General features: G+C 42.1%; 1 protein-coding gene and 2 non-coding genes across 3 annotated transcripts; all 3 read left to right on the top strand.

The window, feature by feature from the left end:
* Positions 1–5,679: 5,679 nt before the first annotated feature.
* On the top strand, positions 5,680–26,149 carry LCA5L (lebercilin LCA5 like). Its single transcript, XM_065943283.1, has 7 exons — positions 5,680–5,998; positions 11,821–12,335; positions 15,239–15,376; positions 18,890–18,974; positions 21,374–21,480; positions 21,647–21,764; positions 25,419–26,149. The coding sequence occupies exons 1-7, from the start codon at positions 5,680–5,682 to the stop codon at positions 26,147–26,149; spliced, it is 2,013 nt and encodes a 670-aa protein (XP_065799355.1).
* Positions 8,963–9,042, top strand: LOC136173897 (small nucleolar RNA U2-19). Its single transcript, XR_010664362.1, has one exon. It is a non-coding gene; the product is annotated as a small nucleolar RNA U2-19 (small nucleolar RNA).
* Positions 9,172–9,241, top strand: LOC136173896 (small nucleolar RNA U2-30). Its single transcript, XR_010664361.1, has one exon. It is a non-coding gene; the product is annotated as a small nucleolar RNA U2-30 (small nucleolar RNA).
* Positions 26,150–26,356: the final 207 nt, after the last annotated feature.

Raw genomic sequence — 26,356 nt, 5'->3', positions numbered from 1 at the left:
TTCCTTCCAGGCCTTCAGGGAAGAATCCATTCCCTTGCCTCTTACAGCTCCTAGAAAAGATTGTATTTGGCCTGTGACCCCTTCCTCCATCTTCAAAGCCAGCATAAAAATGAATGAGGACTATTCTTCATTGCAGTGCACGGACTTCTCATTGCAGTGGCTTCTCTTATTGGGGAGCACAGGCTGCAGGGGCACTGGCTTCCATAGCTGTGCACACAGGCTCAACTGCTCTGTGGCCTGTGGAATATTCCTGGACCAGGGATCAAACCTGTGTCCCCTGCATTGGCAGGTGGATTCTTATCTACCATATCACCAGGGAAGTTCTAAAAACCTTTTTATATATTTTTGGTTGTCTTTGTTGCTGTAATGTGCTTGGTATATAGTGTGTTCATACCTTTCGCCCATTTTACTCATGGATTATCATGAGTTCTTTATAAATAAAGGAGTTAAGTTAGCTCTTTGTCACGTATGTTGAGAGTAGTCTTCCCAGTTTCTGATGTGCCTTTTAAGTTTATGATTTTTGTTGTTGTTATAGAGAAGTTTTAAAAATTTTATGTATGTACCCAACATTGAACCACTTAAATACATAACAGACATAAAGGAAGAAGGTGACAGCAACACAATAACAATAGGGGATTTTAACACCACACTAACATCAGTGGTGGAGAAGGCAATGGCACCCCACTCCAGTACTCTTGCCTGGAAAATCCCATAGACGGAGGAGCCTGTTGGGCTGCCGCCTATGGGGTCGCAAATAGTCGAACATGACTGAAGTGACTTAGCAGCAGCAGCAACATAAGTGGATGTTAACAGAGGATGAGATGGTTGGATGGCATCACCGACTCAATGGACATGAGTTTAAGTAAACTCCAAGAGTTGCTGATGGACAGGGAGGCCTGGTGTGCTGCAGTCCATGGGGTAGCAAATAGTGAGACACGACTGAGTGACTGACCTGAACTGAACTGAACATCAATGGACAGATCATCAAGGCAGAAATCAATAAACAAACTCTGGCTTTAAATGACACATTAAAACGGATAGACTTTTGTTTTTTATTTATTTATATTAGTTGGAGGCTAATTACTTTACAATATTGTAGTGGTTTTTGCCATACATTGATATGAATCAGCCATGGATTTACATGTGTTCCCCATCCTGAACCCCCCTCCCTCTTCCCTCCTCATTCCATCACTCTGGGTCATCCTAGTGCACCAGCCCTGAGCACTTGTCTCATGCATCAAACCTGGACTGGTGATCTGTTTCACAGTTGATAATATACATGTTTCAATGCTATTCTCTCAGATCATTCCACCTTCGCCTTCTCCCACAGAGTCCAAAAGTCTGTTCTATACATGTGTGTCTCTTTTTCTGTCTTGCATATAGGGTTATCGCTACCACTTTTCTAAATTCCATATATATGTGTTAGTATACTGTATTGGTGTTTTTCTTTCTGGCTTACTTCACTCTGTATAATGGGCTCCAGTTTCATCCATCTCATTAGATTCAAATGTATTCTTTTTAATGACTGAGTGATATTCCATTGTGTATATATACCACAGCTTTCTTATCCATTCATCTGCTGATGGACATCTAGGTTGCTTCCATGTCCTGGCTATTATAAACAGTACTGTGATGAACATTGGGGTACACGTGTCTCTTTCAATTCTGGTTTCCTCAGTGTGTATGCCCAGCAATGGGATTTCTGGGTCATATGGCAGTTCTATTTCCAGTTTTTTAAGGAATCTCCACACTGTTCTCCATAATGTCTGTATTAGTTTGCATTCCCACCAACAGTGTAAGAGGGTTCCCTTTTCTCCACACCCTCTCCAGCGTTTATTGCTTGTAGACTTATGGATAGCAGCCATTCTGACTGGTGTGTAATGGTACCTTATTGTGGTTTTGATGTGCATTTCTCTGGTAATGAGTGATGTTGAGCATCTTTTCATGTGTTTGTTAGCCATCTGTATGTCTTCTTTGGAGAAATGTCTCTTTAGTTCTTTGGCCCATTTTTTGATTGGGTCATCTATTTTTCTGGAATTGAGCTTCAGGAGTTGCTTGTATATTTTTGAGATTAATTCTTTGTCTGTTGCTTCATTTGCTATTATTTTCTCCCATTCTGAGGGCTGTCTTTTCACCTTGCTTATAGTTTCCTTTGTTGTGCAAAAGCTTTTAAGTTTCATTAGGTCCCATTTGTTTATTTTTGCTTTCATTTCCAACATTCTGGGAAGCGGGTCATAGAGGATCTTGCTCTGATTTATGTCAGAGAGTGTTTTGCCTATGTTCTCCTCTAGGAGTTTTATAGTTTCTGGTCTTACATTTAGATCTTTAATCCATTTTGAGTTTATTTTTGTGTATGGTGTTAGAAAGTTTTCTAGTTTCATTCTTTTACAAGTGGTTGGCCAGTTTTCCCAGCACCACTTGTTAAAGAGATTGTCTTTTCTCCATTGTGTATTCTTGCCTCCTTTGTCAAAGATAAGGTGTCCATAGGTACATGGATTTATCTCTGGGCTTTTTATTTTGTTCCATTTATCTATATTTCTGTCGTTGTGCCAATACCATACCGTCTTGATGACTGTGGCTTTGTAGTAGAATCTGAAGTCAGGCAGGTTGATTCCTCCAGTTTCATTCTTCTTTCTCAAGATTGCTTTGGCTATTCGAGTTTTTTTGTATTTCCATACAAATTGTGAAATTATTTGTTCTAGTTCTGTGAAAAATACCATTGGTAGCTTGGTAAGGATTGCATTGAATCTATAGATTGCTTTGGGTAGCATACTCATTTTCACTATATTGATTCTTCTGATCCATGAACACGGTATGTTTCTCCATCTATTTGTGTTCTCTTTGATTTCTTTCATCAGTGTTTTATATTTTTCTATATATAGGTCTTTTGTTTCTTTAGGTAGATATACTCCTAAGTATTCTTTTTGTTGCAATGGTGAATGGTATTGTTTCCTTAATTTCTCTTTCTGTTTTCTCATTGTTAGTGTATAGAAATGCAAGGGATTTCTGTGTGTCGATTTTATATCCTGCAACTTTACTATATTCATTGATTAGCTCTAGCAATTTTCTGGTAGAGTCTTTAGGGTTTTCTATGTAGAGGATCATGTCATCTGCAAACAGTGAGAGTTTTACTTTTTCTTTTCCAGTCTGGATTCCTTTTATTTCTTTTTCTTCTCTGATAGCTGTGGCCAAAACTTCCAAAACTATGTTGAATAGTAGTGGTGAGAGTGGGCACCCTTTCTTTGTTCCTGACTTTAGGGGAAATGCTTTCCATTTTTCACCATTGAGAATAATTGTTTTTTAAAGATTTATTTATTTATTTATTTATGGCTGTCCTGGGTCTTCATTGCTTTCTCTAGCTGCAGTGGGTGGGGGTAATCTCTAGTTGCAGTATATGGGTGGCTTCTCTTGCTGTGAAGCATGGACTTTAGGCTCATGGGCTTAGTAGTTGCACTCGCAGGCTCTAGAGCACTGGCTCAGTAGTTGTAGTGCATGGGTTTAGTTGTTCTGCAGCATGTGGGATCTTCCCAGACCAGGAATCGAACCTCTGTCCCCTGCACTGGTAGGTAGACTCTTAATCACTAGAGCTTCAGGGGGCCCTTAGAACAGATAGACTATATATATATATATATATAACATTTGATCCTAAAACAGCAGAATACACGTTCTTTTCAAGTAAACATGGAATACTCTTCAGGATAGATAAAGTGCTAGTCTACGAAACAAGTCTCAGTAAATTTAAGAAGAAATCATGCTTCAAGTGCAGTAAACCAGGCATCGTTATACTGTAAACACTGATTGTTCAAAATGTAAATGCTACCGAAAATCTGAAAACCTGAACTGTACACTATCATAAATTGGATATATCAAGACAGCACACTAGATGTTCCCCATGGTCCAGAGGTTAAGAATCCGTGTGCCAATGCAGGGAACATGGGTTCAATTGCTGGTCCAAGAAGATCACACTTGCCATGGGACCATGTGTCCCAACTACTGAACCCTTGCCCCCTGGAGTGCATGGTCTGCAACAACAGAAGTCACTACGATAAGAAGCCCGCACTCCAGAACTAGAGAGTAGACCCTGCTCGCTGCAACCAGAGAAAGCCCACAGGCAGTAACAGAGACCTGTGTGTGTGTATATAATATTATGTACATTAATATAAATTATATTAATAATATTAATATATTATAGATAAAATTACTTATTTATTATATATAAACATTATATAAATAATGTAAATATAATTTATTTATTATAAGTGCAAGTGAAAGTGTCACTCAGTCATGTCTAACTCTTTGCAACCCCATGGACTGTAGCTCACCAGGCTCCTCTGTCCATTGGATTCTCCAGGCAAGAATACTGGAATGGGTTGCCATTCCCTCCTCCAGGGGATCTTCCTGACCCAGGGATCGAACCCAGGTCTCCCACATTGCAGGCAAATTCTTTACCATCTGAGCCACCAGGGAAGCCCGTTTATTATAAACAAATAATATTAATGTATTTATTACAAATAATAAATGTAGTATTAAAAAATAAATAGATAAATAAAAATTTTTTAAGAGGGAAGTCAGAGTCCTTTAGTTACCTCACCTTAGAAGCCACCTCTGAGTCACACTGGAGTGCAGGGGATTACACCAGGAAGTGGGCATCAGTGCAGGGCACCTTAGATGCTGCCCACCACCTGTGTGCATTCCAAAGTCAATCTCTGAAGGGTAAATGTAGCTCTCCTCTCGATCACTCTCTGGGGAAGAACAGTGACCACACATGGAGGAGCCACCTGGTTGTTTTCCCAGGTGAATGAATGAATACAGCTAGGTGATCCTCACCATCCAGTAAACAACAGTGAGGTGCCACTTATCCCTCTTGATAATCAGCAGGAAGGCCTTGAAATCTTCCAGACAGTGCCTGATCATCATTTCCCAAAACCAAACACAGTTCAGACTGAGTCTAAGGAAGTTCAAAGTGGTTCTTACAGAAAGATTCAGAAATAGAACTGGTTTGGGAATTTAAAGCATTCTGTGTTCTAGTGTGTATATGTATATATACAACTGAATCACTTTGTTGTACACCTGACATTAACACAAGGTTGTAAATCAACTATATTCCAATTTTTTTATATTCCAATTTTTAAAAATCCCAACAGCCAGCCTTAGAGAATGAGAATGTAATTCACTAACTTTTAAGTTGTCCCTGTTGTTGCTATCTGATTTGAACTTTATAATTCCTGTCAATACAGTCTCCCCAAAGTCCAGTCTCAGGAGTCTTATATTTTAGGTAGAAAAAAATATAAAAACCAAATTGAAATTTTTTTCTGGAACACACTTCAAAAATAATGTGTTGTTTTGCATTCCTAATTGTGCATTTATAGTTAGTTAACTATAATAAAGCATGGGCTGCCCAGGTGGATCAAGTGGTAAAGAACCCACCTGCCAATGCAGGAGACATAAGAGACACTGGTCCAGTCCCTGGATCGGGAAGGTTCCCTGGAGGAGGAAATGGCAACCCACTCCAGTACTCTTGCCTGGAGAATCCCATGGACAGAGGAGCCTGGCAGAATACAGTCCATGGCGTTACAGAGTTGGACACGACTGAACACACACACGTAATAAAGCGTAGGTTCTTTTTAAGGGCTGTAGCTCTAAATCTAAAAATACTTTTCTTCTATTAGGTTGTTTACTATGTCATTGGCTGGTCCAACAGAAACAAATCTAGGTGGACATTCCCCCGGCACGGCCATCGAAAATGGCAGGAGTTCCTCAAAATGGGAGGGCAGCAGCCCAGGTGTTCCCAGGAACAGTGATGCTTCTGACAAGAGTGTTGATTACAGCAGATCTCAGTGCTCCTGCAGAAGCCCAGGCTCCCACTGCGATTATTCAGAAGACTTTCTGTCTGAGTTCTCAGAAACCACAGCTAGGAACAACTACTTAGAGAAGCCTACGGTAAAACAAAAGAAGGAGAAGAAGAAGTATAATGTTTCTAAAATCTCCCAACCTAAAGGTAAGAAGCAAACTCTCCCAACTAAGACCAAATTTCGGGTTATAATGACATTATCATTTAACGCACTGGTAACCTGGAGTGGCCCATATTCAGCTTTATTGTCTTTCCAGATTGTACCAGTACTTATAAAATTATAAGTATTACAAGTGAATTTTTTTATAGAAGGAGTAGGAAATAGAGAAATTAAGAATAATCACAAAATGACAGAAAGCCCTCTTGCCCAGCTTTCCCTCCTGGAACCCATGAGTGAGGTTAGTTCCATTTTTAGTTAACAGGTGGCCTTGTTACAGAGCACCACAGTACTTGGATTTCACAGGCTTCTTGCCTTTCATCTCAGCTGAAGAGTCAAGGTTTCAGTCTCCAATGAAATGTAACTATCTGTCTCAGCATCCCAGGAAGATGGTCTTCGAGTCCGGTGAGGCATATTGGCAAAGATGCTCTTTAGGAAAAGGGCTGGTCAAAAGTCTGTTAATGTCATTTCCTTGTGGATTTTAAGAGTAGCAACAGCATCAGCTTCTAACTGTCCCAAATGGGAGTAGCTCTGCACCATCCTTGACCTCCTCACTTCCTACCCCCTTGCCTAGACTATGGTTATTCCCAGGCATGCAATGCTGGGCTTATAAATATTCCCTGTGTAGAAACCACTGCCACTCTCTTCCGGCTGTGACCATCAGAACTGGTGTCAGTAAGTGGCCAAAAAACAATTAAGAGCCTGTTGAATGTGGAGCACGTCCAGGGCCACATTCACCCAGTGCCTGCCTCTCACACCCAGCCTGCCTGGGACCCTGTGAAAAGCTAGAGTCTTCAGTTGCCCTTCTTCACAGCTTCAGAGCAGGGACTCTCCATCTAAGACTTGACTCTGGGAGCCTTAGGGAATCCTTTGCAGTGTGTGTGTGTGTGTGTGTGTGTGTGTGCACGCACGCGCATGCACATGCACATCTATTTGTGTTTGTGAACTTTCTAGGGAGAAGGACCCATAATTTTCCTCCAGGTTCTCAAAAGGTTTCACAGGCCTTTCTTTGGAGAGGTGGGAGTCCTGCACCCACTGGCAAGGCCAGGGCAGAAGACCCTACCAGGAAAAGGCTGAGCCACCAGTAGAGCCCATCACAAAGAATAAACCCCCCAAAATTCAGAAGTAGTCTGGCCCCCATGGGTTTATGACAAGAAATCATCAAACAATATACTACATCTTAAATTGAGTCTAGGATTTCACAGAACTGTATAAGAAGGCAGTTAGTGTTTATAAAATTATTTTTACAAGAAACAAACTGCATGTTGTTTCTAACAGCCTTACAATACAAATTTTTAAAACTGATTCCTCATTTATTTATTCCACAAATGTTTATTGTGTCCTTTATGCAAGATACTTGTTCATAAATTGGCAGCAGCCCAAATGAACTATAACTTCACAGTGGACTGGAACCTAAATTCCACGATCCAGGTGAGGGTTTCCCAGGTGACACAGTGGTAAAGAATCTGCCTGCCAATGCAGGAGACTTCAATCCTTGGGTATGGAAGATCTCCTGGAGGAGGGCATGGCAACCCACTCCAGTATTCTTGCCTGGAGAATCCCATGGACAGAGGAGCCTAGAGGGCTACAGTTCATGGGGTCACAAAGAGATGGACACTGCTGAAGCGACTGACCACGCAGAACCTAAATTCCATGATCCTAGTGAGGGTTTGCTCTCCCTTGGGTACTCTTTTGTGTGTGAATACTCTCAAATTATTTTAAGTAAATCTTGGATGCTTCTTTAACCCAAATTTTATGCCCCTGAAGATACCCTGTACCCCAGTGTATAATGACCTTCAAACACTTGTAACATCAAGTTTTGTCACAGAATGATAAAAAATATTCTTGGTGTATCCTTTTATTCTTTTGTTCCTTCACAGCCCATGTTGTGTAAGTGTTTGCCAAAAAAAAAAATTCAATCAGCAAGTAATTAAAGAATCAATGCTCGGGTAATGTAATTCTTGGGCTTCCCTGGTGGCTTTGTGGTAAGGAATCTGCCTGCCAATGCAGGAGATGCACCTTCAATGCTCGATCAGGAAGATCCGCTGGAGAAGGAAATAGCAACCCACTCCAGGATTCTTGTCTGGAGAATTCCATGGACAGAGGAGCCTGGCAGGCTGCAGTCCATAGGGTCACAAAGAGTGGGACAAAATTTAGCAACTAAGTAGGCACACAAAGATGTAACTAACCTCAACCAATAAGGCATAATGATTAACCAGTGCAGTGCCTTCTTGAGTGAAGGTTCAATTTCGGTTCAGCTTTCTGATATACAAAAGGAGACCTCTGACCCTCAGGGGCTGGTAACACTGAACCAGGAACCATCAATAGTGTCCCAGAATTCACTCAAAGATAATAGCTTCAGAGATTGTTTTCAATTCTCATCTTAAAAAAAAGCAAATTTTATAGCAGAAAAACATCTCATAGAGAAAAATTATAAGAATAAAATGAGAACTTCAGTTTGATAGGATTTTTGCTCTGGTTAGATACCTGAGATTTATATACTTAGATTAATATAAATAACAAGCGATATATTTCTATAATTTTATTTTCAAAATGTGGTTATTTCTTTCTTTGTAGAAAAAATGTACTTTCAGAACTCCTTCAATTATACCTTTCCTTGCTATGATTTGTCAATACAACGCCAAAACATGTGTGCACATGGGTGCATGCTAAGTCGCTTCAGTCATGTCTGACTTTTTGTGACCCCATGGACTGTAGCCTGCCAGGCGCCTCTGTCCATGGGATTCTCCAGGCAAGAATACTGGAGGGGGTTGTCATGCCCTACTCCAGGGGATCTTCCTGACCCAGGGATCAAACGTGAGACTCCTTATGTCTCCTGCATTGGCAAGTAGGTTCTTTACCACTAGTACCACCTGGGAAACCCACCAAGACGTTTTGTGAAGGTCATTCAAAAAACTGGTATACCTTCTCTGAGATCCGCTCTCACTGAAGTGGATCAATGATGAAAATAGCCAAATCTGAGCCTCAGAAGAACTCCTAGTCTACCTGATGCGTGATCTCTGTTGTTCTGAGAAGCAAGAAAATAATTTAAAATAAGATGTGTGTGGGTTTGTGTAAAGGTGACAGTAGATAACTGAGGACTTATTGGTGGGTGAGTGAGAGCTGGCTATGGATGTAGGTGTATGAAAGACTGATCATTTCTGAGCAATGATGAAAAGGTTTTACTGTGGACCTTTATAACTATGAAGGTTTCTACACGTGCTCTGAGCTCAGAATTTTAAAAAAGGGGGGAGAAAATGGCATACCAAAAAAGAAAAGTTATTTTACTGCGTTCAGTTGCTCGGGACACCTTTTGCCCTGTTGTCTTTGGGCAGAGGTGGGTGGAAGCCCTAAGGTGGGGTTGAGGAGGTATACTTTGCGACACTGATGCTGGAGCTGTGGAGAACAGGAAGGGGAAAGGCCTGCCTTTGAATCTCTTCCTACCCTGGTCCTTGGAAGAAGGGGCCACCCCCTTTAAGGTGACCTGGAAGAGAGAGAGGGCCCAGCAGAAGGCAGAGCCAGCACCAGCAGGGACCTGGCTCAGGATGCGGACCTGAACCAGACTGAGGGCGCAGACGGCAGGAACAGAAAGGGACTGTGACACAAAAAGGAAGATGACAGGGAGACAAGACCATGACGGGGCCAGGGAGGACGGGCACAGCGGTGTGACAGGAGGACAGAGGTGCTTTGAAAAGGAGGATGGGAGTGAGGGTGCACCTGGGGCAATGACTGAGCAAAGAGGAGAGGTTGGAGCCAGTGAAGCGGGGCTTGGGCTTAGGTCTGTTCAAAGAGCTTATTTCACTCTTTGTACTGGGAAGGCGTGACTAGTCTTGAGTAACAAGAGTCCCCTTTTTACTAACTATGGACGTAGATGTACATGTTTTTGGTGAATTAATTTAAGTGTTTTAGCTTAGTGGTTTAACAGCTAGGTATCTTAAGAGCAGCTTAACCATTCAGCTTTAAAAAAGGAAAACACTAGTCGCTCAATCATGTTTGACTCTTTGCGGCTCCAATATGGACTATAGCCCACCAGGCTCCTCTGTCCATGAGGATTCTCCAGGCAAAAATACTGGAGAGAGTTGCTATCTCCTCCTCCAGAGGATCTTCCCAACCTCATGATCAAACCCATATCTCTTGCATCTCCTGCATTGGCAGGCAGATTCTTTATTACTGAACCCCCTGGGAAACAGATAGTGTGGTCACTGTGAAATCTGTGTGGTCCATCGTACCCAAGATCCACATGCTTTATCCCCAGAAAGTGTCCTCTGTCTCTGCTGGCTCGTTTCCATCACAGGCAGAATTGCCTTTCCCACCACCAGACCAAGCACACTGAGACGTGTCTCAAACAATGTGTCCTCACTCGGGCCAGTAGCTCAGGGCCAGGACCCCAGTGACAATGCAGTTCCAACCGCTCTTTCTCAGAATCTAGGTATACTGGTATGTATACAGGCACACACGTGTGTACATCCACAGGGGCACACATGAATATCATAGAAACGCACATACCTGTGGAGCAGTGGCAAAGGCACACGGACCTGGGTCTGTCTCTCCCCCTACGAGCTGTGTGCCCACTGATAAGCATCATCATTAAAATGGGATAATAGACACTGCGGATACCATATATAAAATAGATAACTAATGAGAACATGCTACATAGGGAATTCTACTCAGTGCTCTGTGGTGACCTAAACGAGAAGGAAATCCAAGGGAGAAGGGATGTATGTACACATATAGCTGATTCACTTTTCTGTATAGCAGAAACTAACACAACGTTGTAAAGCAACTATACGCCAATGAAAATTAACTTAAAAAATAAAATGGGATAATAATACAATGTTACACATACAGTTGACATATGCAAATTCAGTTATATGAGCTTGGTGTAATATCATTTAGATGCTTTTTGATCAAAATAGTTTCCTGAGCACAATCCATCTAACTGGTTAATTGAGTGCCCAGTCAAAAGCAACAAAGGAAAAACTGCCTATGTTAGATATATTGAGAGATAGAATACTTATATGAATTCTCTAAGCAATTTAATGTCTCTTTAAACATCTTTTTAAATCTAAGAGACCTTCATATATAACTCTTGGCTCTAATGTTACCCTCTAGTTGCCTCATAACATTTTGTTGGCAGAATTAGATCAGATAATCTATTACATAAAGCATTTAATTCAATGCTTCACATATGGAAAACACTTGGTAAATTCTATTTATTCTTATGGTTTTTAGTTTACCTTTTATAATAGAAGTAAGTACAGGTTTCAGAGTCAGAGAAGACCTGATTTCAATTCCTTTTATGTCACTTGGTGGTTATGTAACCATGGACACATGACTTATAATCTCCAGCTATAAAACGGACTACTACTGACCTTAAAGGATTGCATTAAATGAGATAGCTAGACATAAAGTACGTAGCCTAAAGCATGAATATTCATTCAGTGTTAGTTCCTTCCCCTTCTACCTTGCATGTGTATGTGTATATGTGTGTGGGAGTGGGGGGGAGGGGGGTGTGGGTATTACAGATACCTGCATACTTACATATCTATATGCATATGGTTGGGCTTCCCTGGTAACTCAGCTTGTAAAGAATTGTCCTGCAATGCAGGAGATCCTGGTTTGATTCCTGGGTCAGGAAGAGCCCCTGGAGAAGGGATAGGCTACCCACTCCAATATTCTTACCTGGAGAATCCCCATGGATAGAGGAGCCTCGCGGGCTACAGTCCATAGGATCACAAAGAGTCACACGTGACTGAGCAACTAAGCACATACATATGACTATAGTAACAAACTGGATTATCTTCTTACACAGGCCAGAAGGAAATCTCGGTTAGAAAAAAGCACAGCTGGAACATACCATTTCTCAACTCTCATATCAGTGTCGCTGCCCAGCGATGTGATGCCATGACCCACCGCATCCTGTCAGCGAGGCTTCATAAGATCAAAGAACTGAAGAATGAGTTAGCTGATCTGCACCACAAAGTAGAGGCCACAGTCATAGAAAACCAATTTCTGAAACAAGTCCAGCTTAAGCACTTGAAAGCTATAGGAAAATATGAGAATTCACAAAATAATCTACCTCAAATTATGGCCAAACATCAGAACGAAGTGAAAAATTTAAGGCAGCTTCTCAGGAAATCCCATGGAAAGGAAAGAGCCGTGTCGAGGAAGCTGAGAGAGACGGATGGTGAGCTGCTGAGGACAAAAGATGCCTTGCAGGCCCTGCAGAAGATTTCTGAGGACAAGAGTCTTGCAGAGAGGGAAGAGCTCACTCAGAGATTGTCCATTCTTACAGCAAAGATGGAGGCAAACGACAAAAAGATACAGGTCTGTACTTCAGAGGCCTAAAAACGTTAAGGTTCCAAAATCAATCTAGAGAGGGTGCGCATTCATCATACTTGCCTGAGGAATGAAGCTCTACTGGGCTGAGCACACGGATGGTGGTGTCCGGTGGGGATGGGGTGGGTACAGAGAAGGGGAGGCACTCAGGAGAGACGGAAACAACCCCTCTTGTTGTGGACTGAGCTAGGGTTCCTTCTGTGTCTGTGTCACCCAAGCTAACTCAGATCCACTCGTCCACGGGCAGCAAAGCCAGTCTACTGACACTGTGCTGAGGTGCTAAAGGAAAGCACAGCGTTTATTGCAAATGCCAAGCAAGGAGTCCAAGTAGTTAGTGATCAAAATGCTTGAACTCCCTCAGTGGCTTTCAGGGGAAAATTTTTAAAGACAAGGTTGGGGGTGGTTGTGTTATGTGATCAGTTCATGGACATTCCTCTGACTGGTTGGTGGTGAGGTATTCAGGAGTCAACATCATCAACCTTCTGGTTCCAACCAGTCTGGGGCCTACATGTTTGTGGGCAGCATGCAGTTAAACTTCTTCCACCTGGTGGGGGTTCAGTATCTGCAAAACAGCTCACAGGACATGGATCAGAATATTGCCTATAGCCCTTGAGGAGAAACTAAAAGTTCTTAACTTTAATAGCTAAACTATTATTATTTTGTCTTGTGCTGTGTTTAGTCACTCAGTCATGTCCAACTCTTTGCTACCCCATGGACTATAGCCCACCAGGCTCCTCTGTCTATGGGATTTTCCAGGCAAGAATACTGGCGTGGGTAGCCATTCCCTTCTCCAAGGTATCTTCCTGACTTAGGGATCAAACCTGGGTCTCCTGCATTTCAGGCAGCTTCTTTACATCTGAGCCACCAGGGAAACAAATTGTCTTACTTTACTATTTTCATTTCTTTCTGCATCTTCTCACTTCTCTGATTAAATTTGCTCCTTGGAACTCAAGCAAGTTGTAGGAGGCTAAAGTTTTTCTAAAGACAGGAGGCAGATGGTGGACATGTGGTGGGGAGGGGTTCCTGTTTCAGAAAAGCCCTGTAGCATCCTGCTCGGTTACAGTTGGGCTCACTTACCTGGAAATGACCATTCTCTAAGGCAGTCTGGCGACCAGGGTTAGGGGAGTCTGTTCACAGTTGAAGGGCGGTGTGTTTTCCTGTGTTCTGGGAAACCTCTTTTAGAAAGTGAGCCTCTGCTCCAAACTGCTTCTGAACAGATCACTTCCCTAAACTGTAAGTGCATTTCCTCACCCTCTTCCTTGTTCTCTACCTCATCCATCTGTCCAGTCATTACCACAAAGACCCATGTCCTGGAAATAGAAAATTTTTCTAGGTAATATTCCTGAAGACAGATAGGGAAAAGGAATCTAAATCACTGAAGGAATGGATAGGTTGGTATTCCTCAAGGGTGCATGGTGGTCAAAAGCTTGGGATTACAAGGGGTGATTTGGGAGAACACTGATTACACTAAGAATTTTGCCTATTTTACATTAGGTGGTTTTGGTCTTTATGAACACAAAATGGAATGGACACAAATGGAATTAACTTACTCTTTCAAATTCCTTAATGGTGAAAGACAAGTATTTTCTATGAAATAGAAATCATTCATGAAGTAGACAAGTATTTACTTGAAATAATAAGACATTCAGTTCATTTCAGCCATTTTTCAGTTATTTCTTTCTTTTTTGGTAAAAAACCCTCCTCTATTTTCAAAGAGAATTTTCTCACATAAAATGGATATGTGAGCTACAGGACATAATGAGGAACCTCCTTTTTTACTGATGTAAATAGTGTACCAAGGTTCTAATGTTTGGCATCTCAGGTAGCATTGAATCCATCTTAGCATCTATCTGTCATGTGAAAGTACATGTATTTGTATCTCATATACATATTTTTACACATATGTTTAAGTAGCTCATGTCTCTCTACTACAACCAAAACCAAAAAGAATTCAAGAACTACTTAGCTATTTTCTTATCAGGAGCACTTGGTCATATAGGAGATTTCATTTGATTTTAGGGCATTTGGTGGGGGGGAAACATTTGTGAGACAAAACATGTAGGTATTTTTTTAATGTTAATATTTTAGAAAGTGTGATTTTAAAGATTATTTCATTTCAATCCCATTAGTTTACCATATTTTACACTTTAATGAGAAAGTGTTAATGTTATAATAAGGGAATCCATAAAGGGAAACTTTATGGTAAAAAAGGAAAGAAAAGGTCTTTAGACCAACCTCCTATTAAAGTCCTGCTCAAACAGTTCTCCAGTAAAACAGGTCTCATTCCAGAAAGGTGAATATACAATAGTAAATCCCGCATTTTTATAGAAGGTTATTGTGCTATAATAAGTCAGTCATTTCACTGTCTCACATATAACCCATTCACACGGGTGTGGCTCTGTGAGGCCTCAGCATAATTTCCAGTCTCGGTTATCTGAGAATCACAGTCCCTGAATCATGATCTGCACTGATGCTGGTAAACCTTTCAGCAAGAGATGCTTGAAAGATTTTCACAGAGTGCACTATGCCAAGTTAGTATAATACTTCATTTCAACACAATTGCTTAGGTTTAGTTTGAAAGTGTAACACTGATTATACTTATTGATTTTCAGGCTCTGTTCCAAAAAAAAAAAAATTTTTAATCAAATTTCAGAGTCTAAAAAATATCAGACTGTAAACATGATATTTATTCTCTAGAGTTGGGATCTGAGATTTTGGGACTTTGTGCCTCTCTGTGTGTGTATGATAATTTTTAGTTCTAATATGTGTTCTCCCCACTAAAATTGTATTAAAATCTTGAACTTTTCATATATGTAATTAGTTTCACTACAGTAGAAGTTTTGTATAGTATTACACTGGTCACAAAGAGCTGAAATATGTACTGTTTTCAGAGCTTGGAGAAACAATTGAGGCTGAACCATAAAGCCTTTACTCGGCAGCTGACCTTTGAGAACCGGAAGACCTTAGCAGCTCAGGCTGCCACAAAGACTCTGCAGATGGAAGTAAAACACCTCCAACAAAAACTTAAGGTACTTTTTTTTAAAGCAAAATGTACCAAAACTTGTGAAATTCAGCTTCCAAAAATATCAGAGCTGTTGTTGTTCAGTCATGTTCGACTCTTTGTAACCCCATGAACTGCAGCACACGAGGCTTCCTTGTCCTTCACTATCTCCCGGAATTTGCTCAAACTCATGTCCATTGGGTCGATGATGCCAACCCACAATCTCATCCTCTGTTGCCCCCGTTCTATTCTTGCTCTCATCTTTTCTAGCATCAGGGTCTTTTCCAGTGAATCGGCTCTTCCCATCAGGTGGCCAAAGTATTGGAGTTTCAGCTGCAGCATCAGTCCTTTCAGTGAATATTTAGGACTGATTTCCTTTATGATTGACTGGTTTGATCTCCTTGCACTCCAAGGGATTCTCAAGAGTTTTCTCCAACACGACAATTCGAAAGCATCAATTCTTTTGTGCTCAGGCTTCTTTATGATAAAATCTCACATCTGTACATGACTACCAGAAAAACCATAGCTTTGACTATATGGACAATTCAGTTCAGTCGCTCCATCATGTCTGACTGTGATCCCAGGGACTGCAGCACACCAGGCCTCCCTGTCCATCACCAACCCCTGGAGTTTGCTCAAACTCATGTCCATTGAGTCAGTGATGCCATACAACCATCTCATCCTCTGTTGTCCCCTTCTCCTCCTGTCTTCTATCTTTCCCAGCATCAGGGTCTTTTCAAATGAGTAAGTTCTTCGCATCAGGTGGCCAAAGCATTGGAGTTTCAGCTTCAACATCAGCCTTTGTCACTGCTTTTTAATACACTGTCTAGGTTTCTCATAGCTTTTCTTCCAAGAAGCAAGCATCTTTTAATTTCACGGCTGCAGTCACCATCTGCATTGATTTTGGAGCCCAAGAAAATAAAGTCTGTCACTATTTCCATTGTTTCCCTGTCTATTTTCCATGAACTCATGGAACCAGATGCCATGATCTTAGTTTTTTGAATGTTGAGTTTTAAGCCAGCTTTTTCACTCTCCTCTTTCACTTTCATCAAGAGGCTCTTTAGTTCCTCTTTGCTTTCTGCCATAAGGGTGGTGTCATCTGCATATCTGAGGCTATTGATATTTCTCCCAGCAACCTTCTTTCAGCTTTGAGCTCCGTCCAGTTTGGCATTTCACATTACATACTCTGAATATAAGTTAAATAAGCAGGGGACAATATGCAGTCTTGACATACTCCTTTCCCAATTTTGAACCAGTCTATTGTTCCATATCTGGTTCTAACTGTTTCTTCCTGACCTGCATATAGGTTTCACAGGAGACAGTTAAGGTGGTCTGGTATTCCCATCTATTTAAGAATTTCCCACAGTTTGTTGTGATCCACACAGTCAAATGATTTAGCATAGTCAATGAAGCAGAAGTAGATGTTTTTCTGGAATTCCCTTGCTTTTTCTATGATCCAACAGATGTTGGCAACCAGTTGATCTCTGGTTCTTCTGCCTTTCCTAAATCCAGTTTGTATATCTGGAAATTCTTGGTTCATGTACTGTTGAAGCCTGGCTTGAAGGATCTTGAGCATCACCTTGCTAGCTTGTGAAATACGTGCAGATGTACCATAATTTTTATATTCTTTGGCATTGCCCTGATCGGGAACTGGAATGAAAACTGACCTTTTCCAGTCCTGTGGCCACTGCTTAATATAACTTTAAATTACTTAAAGAATAGCTTTCTCAGATTAAGTTTTTCCCCTAGGAACAGAAATTATTAGAATGAGTTAACAGCCTGATGAATATGTGCTATAATTAGAAAAATTAAAACTATTTACAAGACTTCTGTTATCATTTTTTATCTCATCATATGAAGTAATATTATTGTACCTTGTTAACACTTTCATTTCAGTTCAGTCACTCAGTCATGTCCAACTCTTTGCAACCCCATGAACCGCAGCACGCCAGGCCTCCCTGCCCATCACCAACTCCTGGAGTCCACCCAAAACCTATGTCCATTGAGTCAATGATGCCATCCAACCATCTCATCCTCTGTCATCCCCTTCTCCTCCTCCCCTCAATCTTTCCCAGCATCAGGGTCTTTTCCAATAAGTCAGCTCTTTGTATCAGGTGGCCAAAGTATTGGAGTTTCAGCCTCAACACTTTAGTGGAACCCAAAATAAATTTTTGGATTAAAGAATTAACTTATTAAAATATTTCAAATAATTTTAGTGGCCCATAAATTCATTTTATTTGTTTTTTTGAAGCATAGTTGATTTACAATATTATGTTAGTTTCAGGTAGAAAGTGGTTCAGTTATATTTTTTCAGGTTATTTTCCATTGTAGGTTATAAGATCTTAAATATTATTGCCTGAGTTATACAGTAAATCCTTGTTGCTTATCTACTTTATATACACATAAATTCATTTTAAAGTCTCACTTGCTTCTTACAAAACTGACTTTTAAAGTATGGCCTAACTTGGAAGGTATTATATCAAGTGAAATAAGTCAAACAGAGAAAGACAAATACTGTATGATATCACTTAAATGTGGAGTCTAAAAAATACAACAACCTAGTGAATATAATAAAAAAGAAGCAGACTCATGAGTATAGAGAACAAACTTGTGGTTAACAATGGGGAGGGAGAGGTAGAGGGGTACTATAGGGATAGGAAAGTAAAAGGTTCAAACTATTAGATATAAGCTAACTACAGGGAAATACAGTACAATATGGGGAATATAGCCAATATTTTACAATAAGGAGTGTAACCTTTAAAACTTGTGATCACTATGCTACACCTGTAACTTATATAATATTATACACCAACCATACTTCAATTTTTCTCAGCAAACTAGGGTGTCAAACCTTCTGTTTTGCCAAAACTTAAAAAGTCAGCACTGAAATCTCAAGCTAAAGAGCAGTGTTTTTGTTCCAGGTCCCACCCACCCTGCACTGGCTGTGCAGACAGAAGTTTCTGTGATGAGGACAGTGTTCTCTCTCACTGTCCAACCCTGTGGTCACCACTCACACACAGGACTGAGCATCCACAATACAGTCATGTGACTCTGAGAACTGAGTATTTTTAATGCTACTTAATCCAAGGAACAACATGGCTAGTGGCCATTGCATTGCACCACAAAGAACAGTAAACTTCTTGGCGCAGACCCAGGGAACAGAAAAAAATACTGTGAAAGAATTTGGCCTGCAAACTCTTCAAAATATTGTCTGAGTCACAATGGTTTATCATTCTGTTTAAAAGCTAGTGCTTTTTGGGGACTTCCCTGGTGGTCCAGTAGCTAAGACTCCCCAAAGCAAGGGACCCAGGTTCAATCCCCAGTCAGGGAACAAGATCCCACATGCCACAACTAAGACCCAGCATGGCCAAAATAAATAAATATTTTTTTTTAATATTTTTTATGTTGGGAATGATATATGATGATATGGCCAATTTTTGTTTCTGCTGGAGCTTACCTCACATTAAATAGTTTTTTACAGGAAATGAAGGTTGATAAAAGTAAACACTTATAGAAATATTGGTATTGTGGTTCTTTATAGGAGAAGGATCGAGAGCTCGAAATTAGAAACATCTATACTAACCGGATACTCAGAAATTTACACGACAAAGAAGATTATCCAAAAGGTAAAGTGTGTTTCAATTATTTTTGCTTGAAATCTGTTTTAAAGTATGTAGCCAAATTTTCCTAACTAATATCATCAAGATAATGGACATTTTTTAAATTAATTTATTTTAATTGGAGGCTAATTACTTTATAATATTGTAGTGGTCTTTGCCATACATTCACATGAATCAGCCATGGGTGTACATGTGTCCCCTATATCCTGAACCCCCCTCCCACCTCCCCCTCATCCCATCCCTCAGGGTCGTCCCAGTGCACCAGCCCTGAGCACCCTGTCTCATGCATTGAACCTGGACTGGTGATCTATTTCACATATGGTAATATACGTGTTTCAATGCTATTCTCTCAAATCATCCCACCCTCGCCTTCTCCCACAGAGTCCAAAAGTCTATTTTTTAAAAAATCATTTTATTAGGCACTGAAACATAATATAGAATAATGAAACTGCCACATGGTTGAAACAGCTAGAAGAAAACAGAAATGCATTCCTTCTCCCCATCATCGGCTCAGTCCTTTTTGTCCTCACTTGGGTGAATGAGAGGATAACTTTCAGTTTGATGCAAAATGTCCACCAAATACTGAACTTTCTAGGTAGATCTGTCATCCAGTGTGTGGATTTTTTGTTTTGTTTTGTTTTTTGTTTGGGTTTTTTTTTTTTTTTTTTGGCAGAGCCTCATGGCATGCGAGATCCTAGTTCCCAGACCAGAAATGGAACCCACACGCCCTGCAATAGAAGGACCAAGTCCTAACCACTCACTGGACCACCAGGGAAGACCCTGTGTAGGTTTTTAAGGTTAACTTTATCTAGGTACCTTTGGTTCAGATGGTAAAAAATCTGCCTGCAATGCAGGAGACCAGAGTTCGATCCCTGGGTTGGGAGTGGCAACCCACTCCAGTATTCTTGCCTGGAGAATTTCATGGACAGAGGAGCCTGGCAAGTACAGCCCTTGGGTTGCAAAGGGTGGGACGCGACTGAGCAACTAACACTCTCACCTCAATACAGTGGGTTTCCTGGGTTGCTCAGTGGTAAATCCACCTGCCAATGCAAGAGACAAAGGAGAAGCAGGTTCGATCCCTGGGTCAGGAAGATCCCCTGGAGAAGGAAATGGCAAACCCACTCCAGTATTCTTGCCTGGGAAATCCCATGGACAGAGGAGCCTGGCAGGCTACAGTTCATGGGGTCGCTAAGAGTCAGACACAACTGGGTATGCATACACCTCAATGCAGTGCACCCATTTTAAGTGTGCAGTCCAGTGGGTTTTGACACGTGCTTATACCCATGTAACCACCACCTCTGTCTAGATGTAGAATGTGGCCATCTCCTCAGGAGGTGCCCTTGTCCCTGGCACTCAGGTGAGGGACCCTCCAGCCCCAGCCCAGAGCCACCTCTGACCTCCCCTCAGTCACAGTTGCTCAGTTTGCCTGCTCTACAGATTCACAAGTGGGTTATACAGCAGGTCCTCTTTTGTAGCTGTCTTCTCTTGTTCAGCAGAGTGTGTTTGAGACTCATCTATGTTGTGCTATTATCATTAGTTTGTACCTTTCTATTGCTGTGTTGTGTTTGTGTTTAGTCATTCAGTCATGTCTGACCCTTTGTGACCCCATGGACTATATGTAGCATGCCAGGCTCCTCTGTCCATGAGATTTCCCAGGCAAGAATACTGCAGTGGGTTGCCATTCCTTTTTCCAGGGGATCAGTAGTACCTTTTCCTTCAAGACAGGATGTACTTACTCACTCCCCTCCCCACCCCACCCCGGACAGACAAGACCATCCAGCAAGATTCTGCTAAGAAGAGGAACAACAGAAACACCTCTTATTTTGCTAGAAGAAGTAACTGTGTGTTTACTGTTAAAGGCAACAATCTCTTTGCTTTTGGTTTATAATCCAGAATAACAGACAGCAGAGATGATAATCAAACATGGGGTTATTTAAATAGGATGAAACCTCCGAGGAAAGTGGCTACCAGATTTAGAAGTCGTGAACTTTAGCGTGGGCGATCTAACCATTGATAACCAACAGCTCTGACGCAGGAGACACGGTGGCGCCCCTCTCACAACTGCAGAACTATGCTTCTGAACCCCTCTTGCCAGCAGGGGCCGCTGTGTCCTCCCAGAGCAATGCTCACCCATCTTCATGCCTGCTTGTATGGGTACCACTGTGATACCCATGACCTCTGCAGCCCAAAACAGGACAAAAGTGCTGACATGGTAGAGGAGAAAGTGAAACTGGCAAATGTTTGATATTTACTGAACATCTTTAGAAAATGTCTAGTTTTGTTTAGAAAATGTTTTGTTTTATTATTATATTACCAACTTCAGTTGTTATTTTCTATTTAAAATCAACATTGCTTCCAAGTGCAAGTTATGCTTCTTACATATAATGAATGTAACTGTTCTGTAGTTTCTTCAACAAAGTCAGTACAAGCAGACAGGAAAAGTTTTCCATTTACAAGTATGCGACACCAGGAAACCCAGAAATCGGAAGATGTTCCATCTTGGACAAGTAAGGTACAGCAAATTTGAATTCTTGAAGTGTCTAATTAAACATACTTTTGCAAACATAGCCTCTACACACTTGTTCTATACAAAAAGTAATTGTATTCATTAAATAAAACACAATTTAAAATTATCTCTACCGCCAAAAAACATTTTTTGCCACTTTTCTAAATTATAGAGCAAAAAGACAACAGGAAACAATGGTCATAAAGAAAAATCTATTGAAATAATCCATGCAATTACTCCCTGTATCAGCAAACTACCAAACCCAGAGGATTCCAAGAGAAAATATGAAGGTAATTTTAACAACTGGTAAAAATCTCGTTTACACTGTGTTTTTTTAAATTGCAAGTACTGTGTGTGTGTTTAAAAGTATACATAAAACAGATGTGTTCAGTTGAAAGAACTGTTATAAAATAAACACCTGTGTAGCCACTACCTTGTTTAAGAAACAGAACATAAGCATCCCCTGGGACACCCTGTGGGCCCTTCATAACCATAACGCTCTTGCCCTGCCCCATCACCACCACCAAAAGCAACCTCAATATTCCATTTTCTGCCACAGCTCCCAAACCTGTGTGTATCCTAAACAACATATTCAGTTTTGAAAAACTGAGTCTCAAACCCAAACCCAGCTGAATTAAGGGAAGCACCGCCCCTGAAGAAGATTCCAGAGCAGGTAGGCTGGACACAGACTGGCTGCAGCTTCCCTGAGGGCACAGGGCCTGGCCAGGGTCAAGGTCACTCACAGTCCTGGGGGATGGGGACCCATAAGAGCCAGACACGTGGCAGGGCTGCTCTGCTGGTGCAGGAAGAGGCCCGTGCACTGGGCCCTGGAGCATTCTCGGCCCACCCAGGCTGCAGACACCACAGGGGGAGGGACACCGCCCCCAGGCCACGGCTGGCCAGGATGGACCAAGGACGCTAGAGGCTGGGGGGTTAGCTGGCAGAGTCTCGGTGACGCCAGCCCTTAAGGCCTAAGCCCTTGGCCTCGGGCCTGGTGCCCTTTGCCTCTGTGGTCCAGGGGCTCCCATCACCCTTCCTGCTGGTTCCTGCCCCCTTCTCCACCAGGTCTCTGTTACTCCCCTGTGTCCTCCTGTAATGAATGCCACCCTGGACTGGGAGCACAACCTCTACTGGCTTCTTGAGAAACAGGTGCACGTAAGGCAAATCCATGCACTTTTCCCTGGGGATGTCATGGTTCTACCCTAGACTTGGTTAGTAATGGACTGGAAAGAAAACTCTAGGCTGAAGATCATTTTCCCTCAGAATGTTGAAGACACTCCCCCATTGTTTCCATGTTAAATTATTGATATGGGGCATCTGGGTGACCCTCCACCCAGCTGGGCAAGCACAACCCCCAGGAAAGAGCAGCCATGGGGAAGAGCCCTCAGGGGGCCCTCAGGGCCTCGGGCAGTGGGCCTGGAGAGGCCACATCTTAGCTGTGGGGTCCAGGTGGCTTTATTTTCTTTTTGTAATGTTTATTTATTTGGCATGCCAGGTCTTAGTTGCAATATGTCCAAGTCTTTGTGACCCCAGTGGACTGTAGCCTACCAGGCTCCTCTGTCCATAGGATTCTCCAGGCAAGAATACTGCAGTGGGTTGCCATTTCCTTCTCTAGGGGATCTCTCTGACCCAGGGATTGAACCTTGGTCTCCTGCTTTGCAAGCAGATTCTGAGCCACCAGGAAAGTTTTATTTTATTTTTGTAATGTTTATTTATTTGGCTGTGCCAGGTCTTAGTTGCGGCATGTAGGATCTAGTTTCCTGACCAGGAATCAAACCCAGGCCCCCTGCATTGGGAGTGCAGAGTCTTAGCCACTGGACCACCAGGGAAGTCCCCAAATGGCCTTAGAATGAAGTTTAAACAACCCCCGGGTCGGGCTGAACCCTCTGGAAAGCCACTGCTCCAATGCAGTAAATACTGATTCTGTTTACATTTTCCACCTGTTTTAGTTCATTTTGGTAATGGCTCAGAAGATAAAGTATCCACCTGTAATGCAGGAGACCTGAGTTCAGTCTCTGGGTCAGGAAGATCCCCTGGAAAAGGAAATGGTAACCCACTCCAGTATTCTTGCCTGGAGAATCCCATGGACAGAGGAGCCTGGTGGGCTACAGTCCATGGGGTTGCAGAGTCAGACACCACTGAACAACTATCATACACACATATTGTCCTAGAAAGTTTCTTCATTTGCTTGACATTTTCTGAGCATATACTGTGTGTCTGGGACTGCTCCAAACGCTGGGGGAAAATGCACCCTAGGGATCCTGTGGCCTTGGGGAGATCTGCAGTGAGGGAGGGCGATGGGTACGAAAAAGAGGGTCCAGACTAAGGAGGTGGTGGGGAGGGGCTGGGGTGGAGGGAAGGATGAGGTTCAGTCCAGACAGCTCAGGAGGAGAGACCAGTAAGGACATGACCTACTCCTGGAACAGAATGTCCCCGGGACGCCAGGGCCAGAGGAGGGGTCATACAAGGGCTGTGGCCTCCAGAAAGGTCCCCTGGAGTTGGAACCAGCTGGAGCAGAGGAGGGAGCAGACCCACTCCTGGGGCCAGGGGGGCCAGGCGGGGGCAGGGGAGGCAGTGGAAAAGAAGCACGTGACCCCCATGGTCTCAAATGTTAACATTCTCATCAAGTGTTATAGAGCACAATATTAACAGTTATTTAGAAGTAATTATATGTTTGACTGGTTTCTAGGCTCACCATTAATTCTTGAAACATACTACTTTCTCCTCCTAGTATTTTTTTTTTCATTTACCTAGAGTGTAGGTAAATTATTTTATTCAAAAATTTATTCACATGAGAAAACATTTCAACTCTCTGCATACCCGACTGTGTCCCCATTCCCCCCACACACACACAAACGATGGCCTCGCTGAGTGGCTGGCAGGGAGTGATGCTGCTTCCTCAGAACCCACGTGGGTGTGGTCCTGGGAGGAGCAGAGGGCTGCACATGTGGCTTCCTGGGTGCCTGGGGAAGAGGCAGCAGAGGAAAGAGCATCTCTACACCCGACGGTGTTCTGCAATTGTCTCTTGTGTCAGCACATGCTACCCTCTCATTCTCTGTAATTACTGCCCACATTGCACAGCCACACACATTCTTGGGGGCTTCCCAGGTGGCACTAATGGTAAAGAACCTGTCTGCCAACGTCAACACAGGAAACATGAGAGCCTGGGCTCGGTCCCTGGGCCGGGAGCATCCCCCAGAGTCGGAAATGGCAACCCACTTCAGCATTCTTTCCTGGAAAATCCCATGGATGGAGGAGCCTGGGGGGGGGGGGGCTACAGTTCATGGGGTGCTAAAGAGTTAGACACAACTGAAGCGACAGCATGCATGCACTTGCTCTAATTGATTCATCCAGGGCTCCTTTCAGGGGTATTCCGGATGTTTCACTCTTACTAAATCAGGCTACAGTGAACATCCTTAGACACACTGTTGTATATTTTGGTAGGGTTTGGTTCTAGAAGGGAAGTTGTTGGGTCTAAGGGCATGCTCACCTAACATTTTGATAGAGACTTCCAAATCACCGTCCAAACTACCTACCAGCTTACTCACCCACAAATGGGGAACAAAAGTTTCCATTTCCCCATATTATCACCAGTTCTGAAACTTACTTGCCAATTGGATGGGTGAAAAATACTCTCATTGTTTTTTAATTGGCACAACCTAGCTGGTGATGTTGAACATCTGTTAATAATATATTGGCAAAGTTTATGAACATCGTTTTCTTTTGGCTTCATCATTTTCACTTATCTGGTATGTTCTACAAAAGTATAACATATCAGACTTGCTAATAGCACCTTTCCCTGGATTCTAGGGTTGTGTGCATTACTTTTTTTTCCTTTTTGTCATTTTAATGTGCTTGTCAGGAGGTGTAAAAATAACATGCCATCTTGAAACAGAAATCTATTAATTTTAAAGATCAATAAATTGACTATTTTTCTACTACAGATTTATCCAAGGAAGAACAAAATTTGGAAGCACAACCATCTCTGAAGAATACTGGACAACAGAGAGAGAGAACAGAAAATCAAGAAAAGAAGGCCACTTTAGTGAAAGAAGAACAGGAACTACCACCAAAAAGAATTCAAGTAATCCATCCCAAAGGGGAAAGTGGTCAGGAAGATGATACAGAAAAAGACAAGTTTAAAAGAAGTCCAGAAATCAGCGACATGGGTGATATGCCAAATAAAAATGCTGCTCCAAGTATCAAAATACCCTTCAGACAAAGAAAGCATTATTCATTCACGGAAGCAATCGAAAACCTGCATCACGGGCTTCCTGCCTCAGGCGGGCTGGCCAGTGCTGGCAGCACAAGGCACGCTTATAGCACAGGCAGGCACCACAGTCACTCGGAGGCAACGAAGCCGGAGCATCCTGCCATCGCCTACGAACCCTCCTTCGCTAAATCTTCCAGAACAAACGCAAAAGACACAACTTTCAGGGAGAAGAAAAGCCATCTAATGGAGGAGCTCTTTGGGTCAGGCTATGTCTTAAAAAACAACCAAACAAGTACTACTGTTATGAAAGAGCCTGAGGAGACTTTGCAGACTACGAAGATGCATCATCTACCCGCTAGCCAGGCGTCTACCAGCAATGCTTTTGGAGATTCTAGAGTAACCGTAGTAAATTCTATTAAGTCATCTTCACCCACAGAAGGAAAGAGAAAGATAATTACTTAAATATAATCAGTATCCTAACCCACTCTGGATTTATGTGCCTTTAGTCTTATAATTTTAATGTGTGTGTGTTCAATACATAAACTGATTTTAAAAAATTAAGGTTTTGTTTTATTGCTAATCTGATTTTAAAAGTTCATTGTATATTAGCCAATGACAACATTTCAAATACAAAATTACATCTTTTTTTCCTACAACTGAAACATGTCC

This window comes from Muntiacus reevesi, chromosome 8, assembly GCF_963930625.1.
Source record: "Muntiacus reevesi chromosome 8, mMunRee1.1, whole genome shotgun sequence".
NCBI classification, from domain to species: domain Eukaryota; kingdom Metazoa; phylum Chordata; class Mammalia; order Artiodactyla; family Cervidae; genus Muntiacus; species Muntiacus reevesi.
The sequence above is the reverse complement of the archived record's forward strand: the minus strand, read 5'-3'. Positions and strand labels throughout refer to the sequence as shown.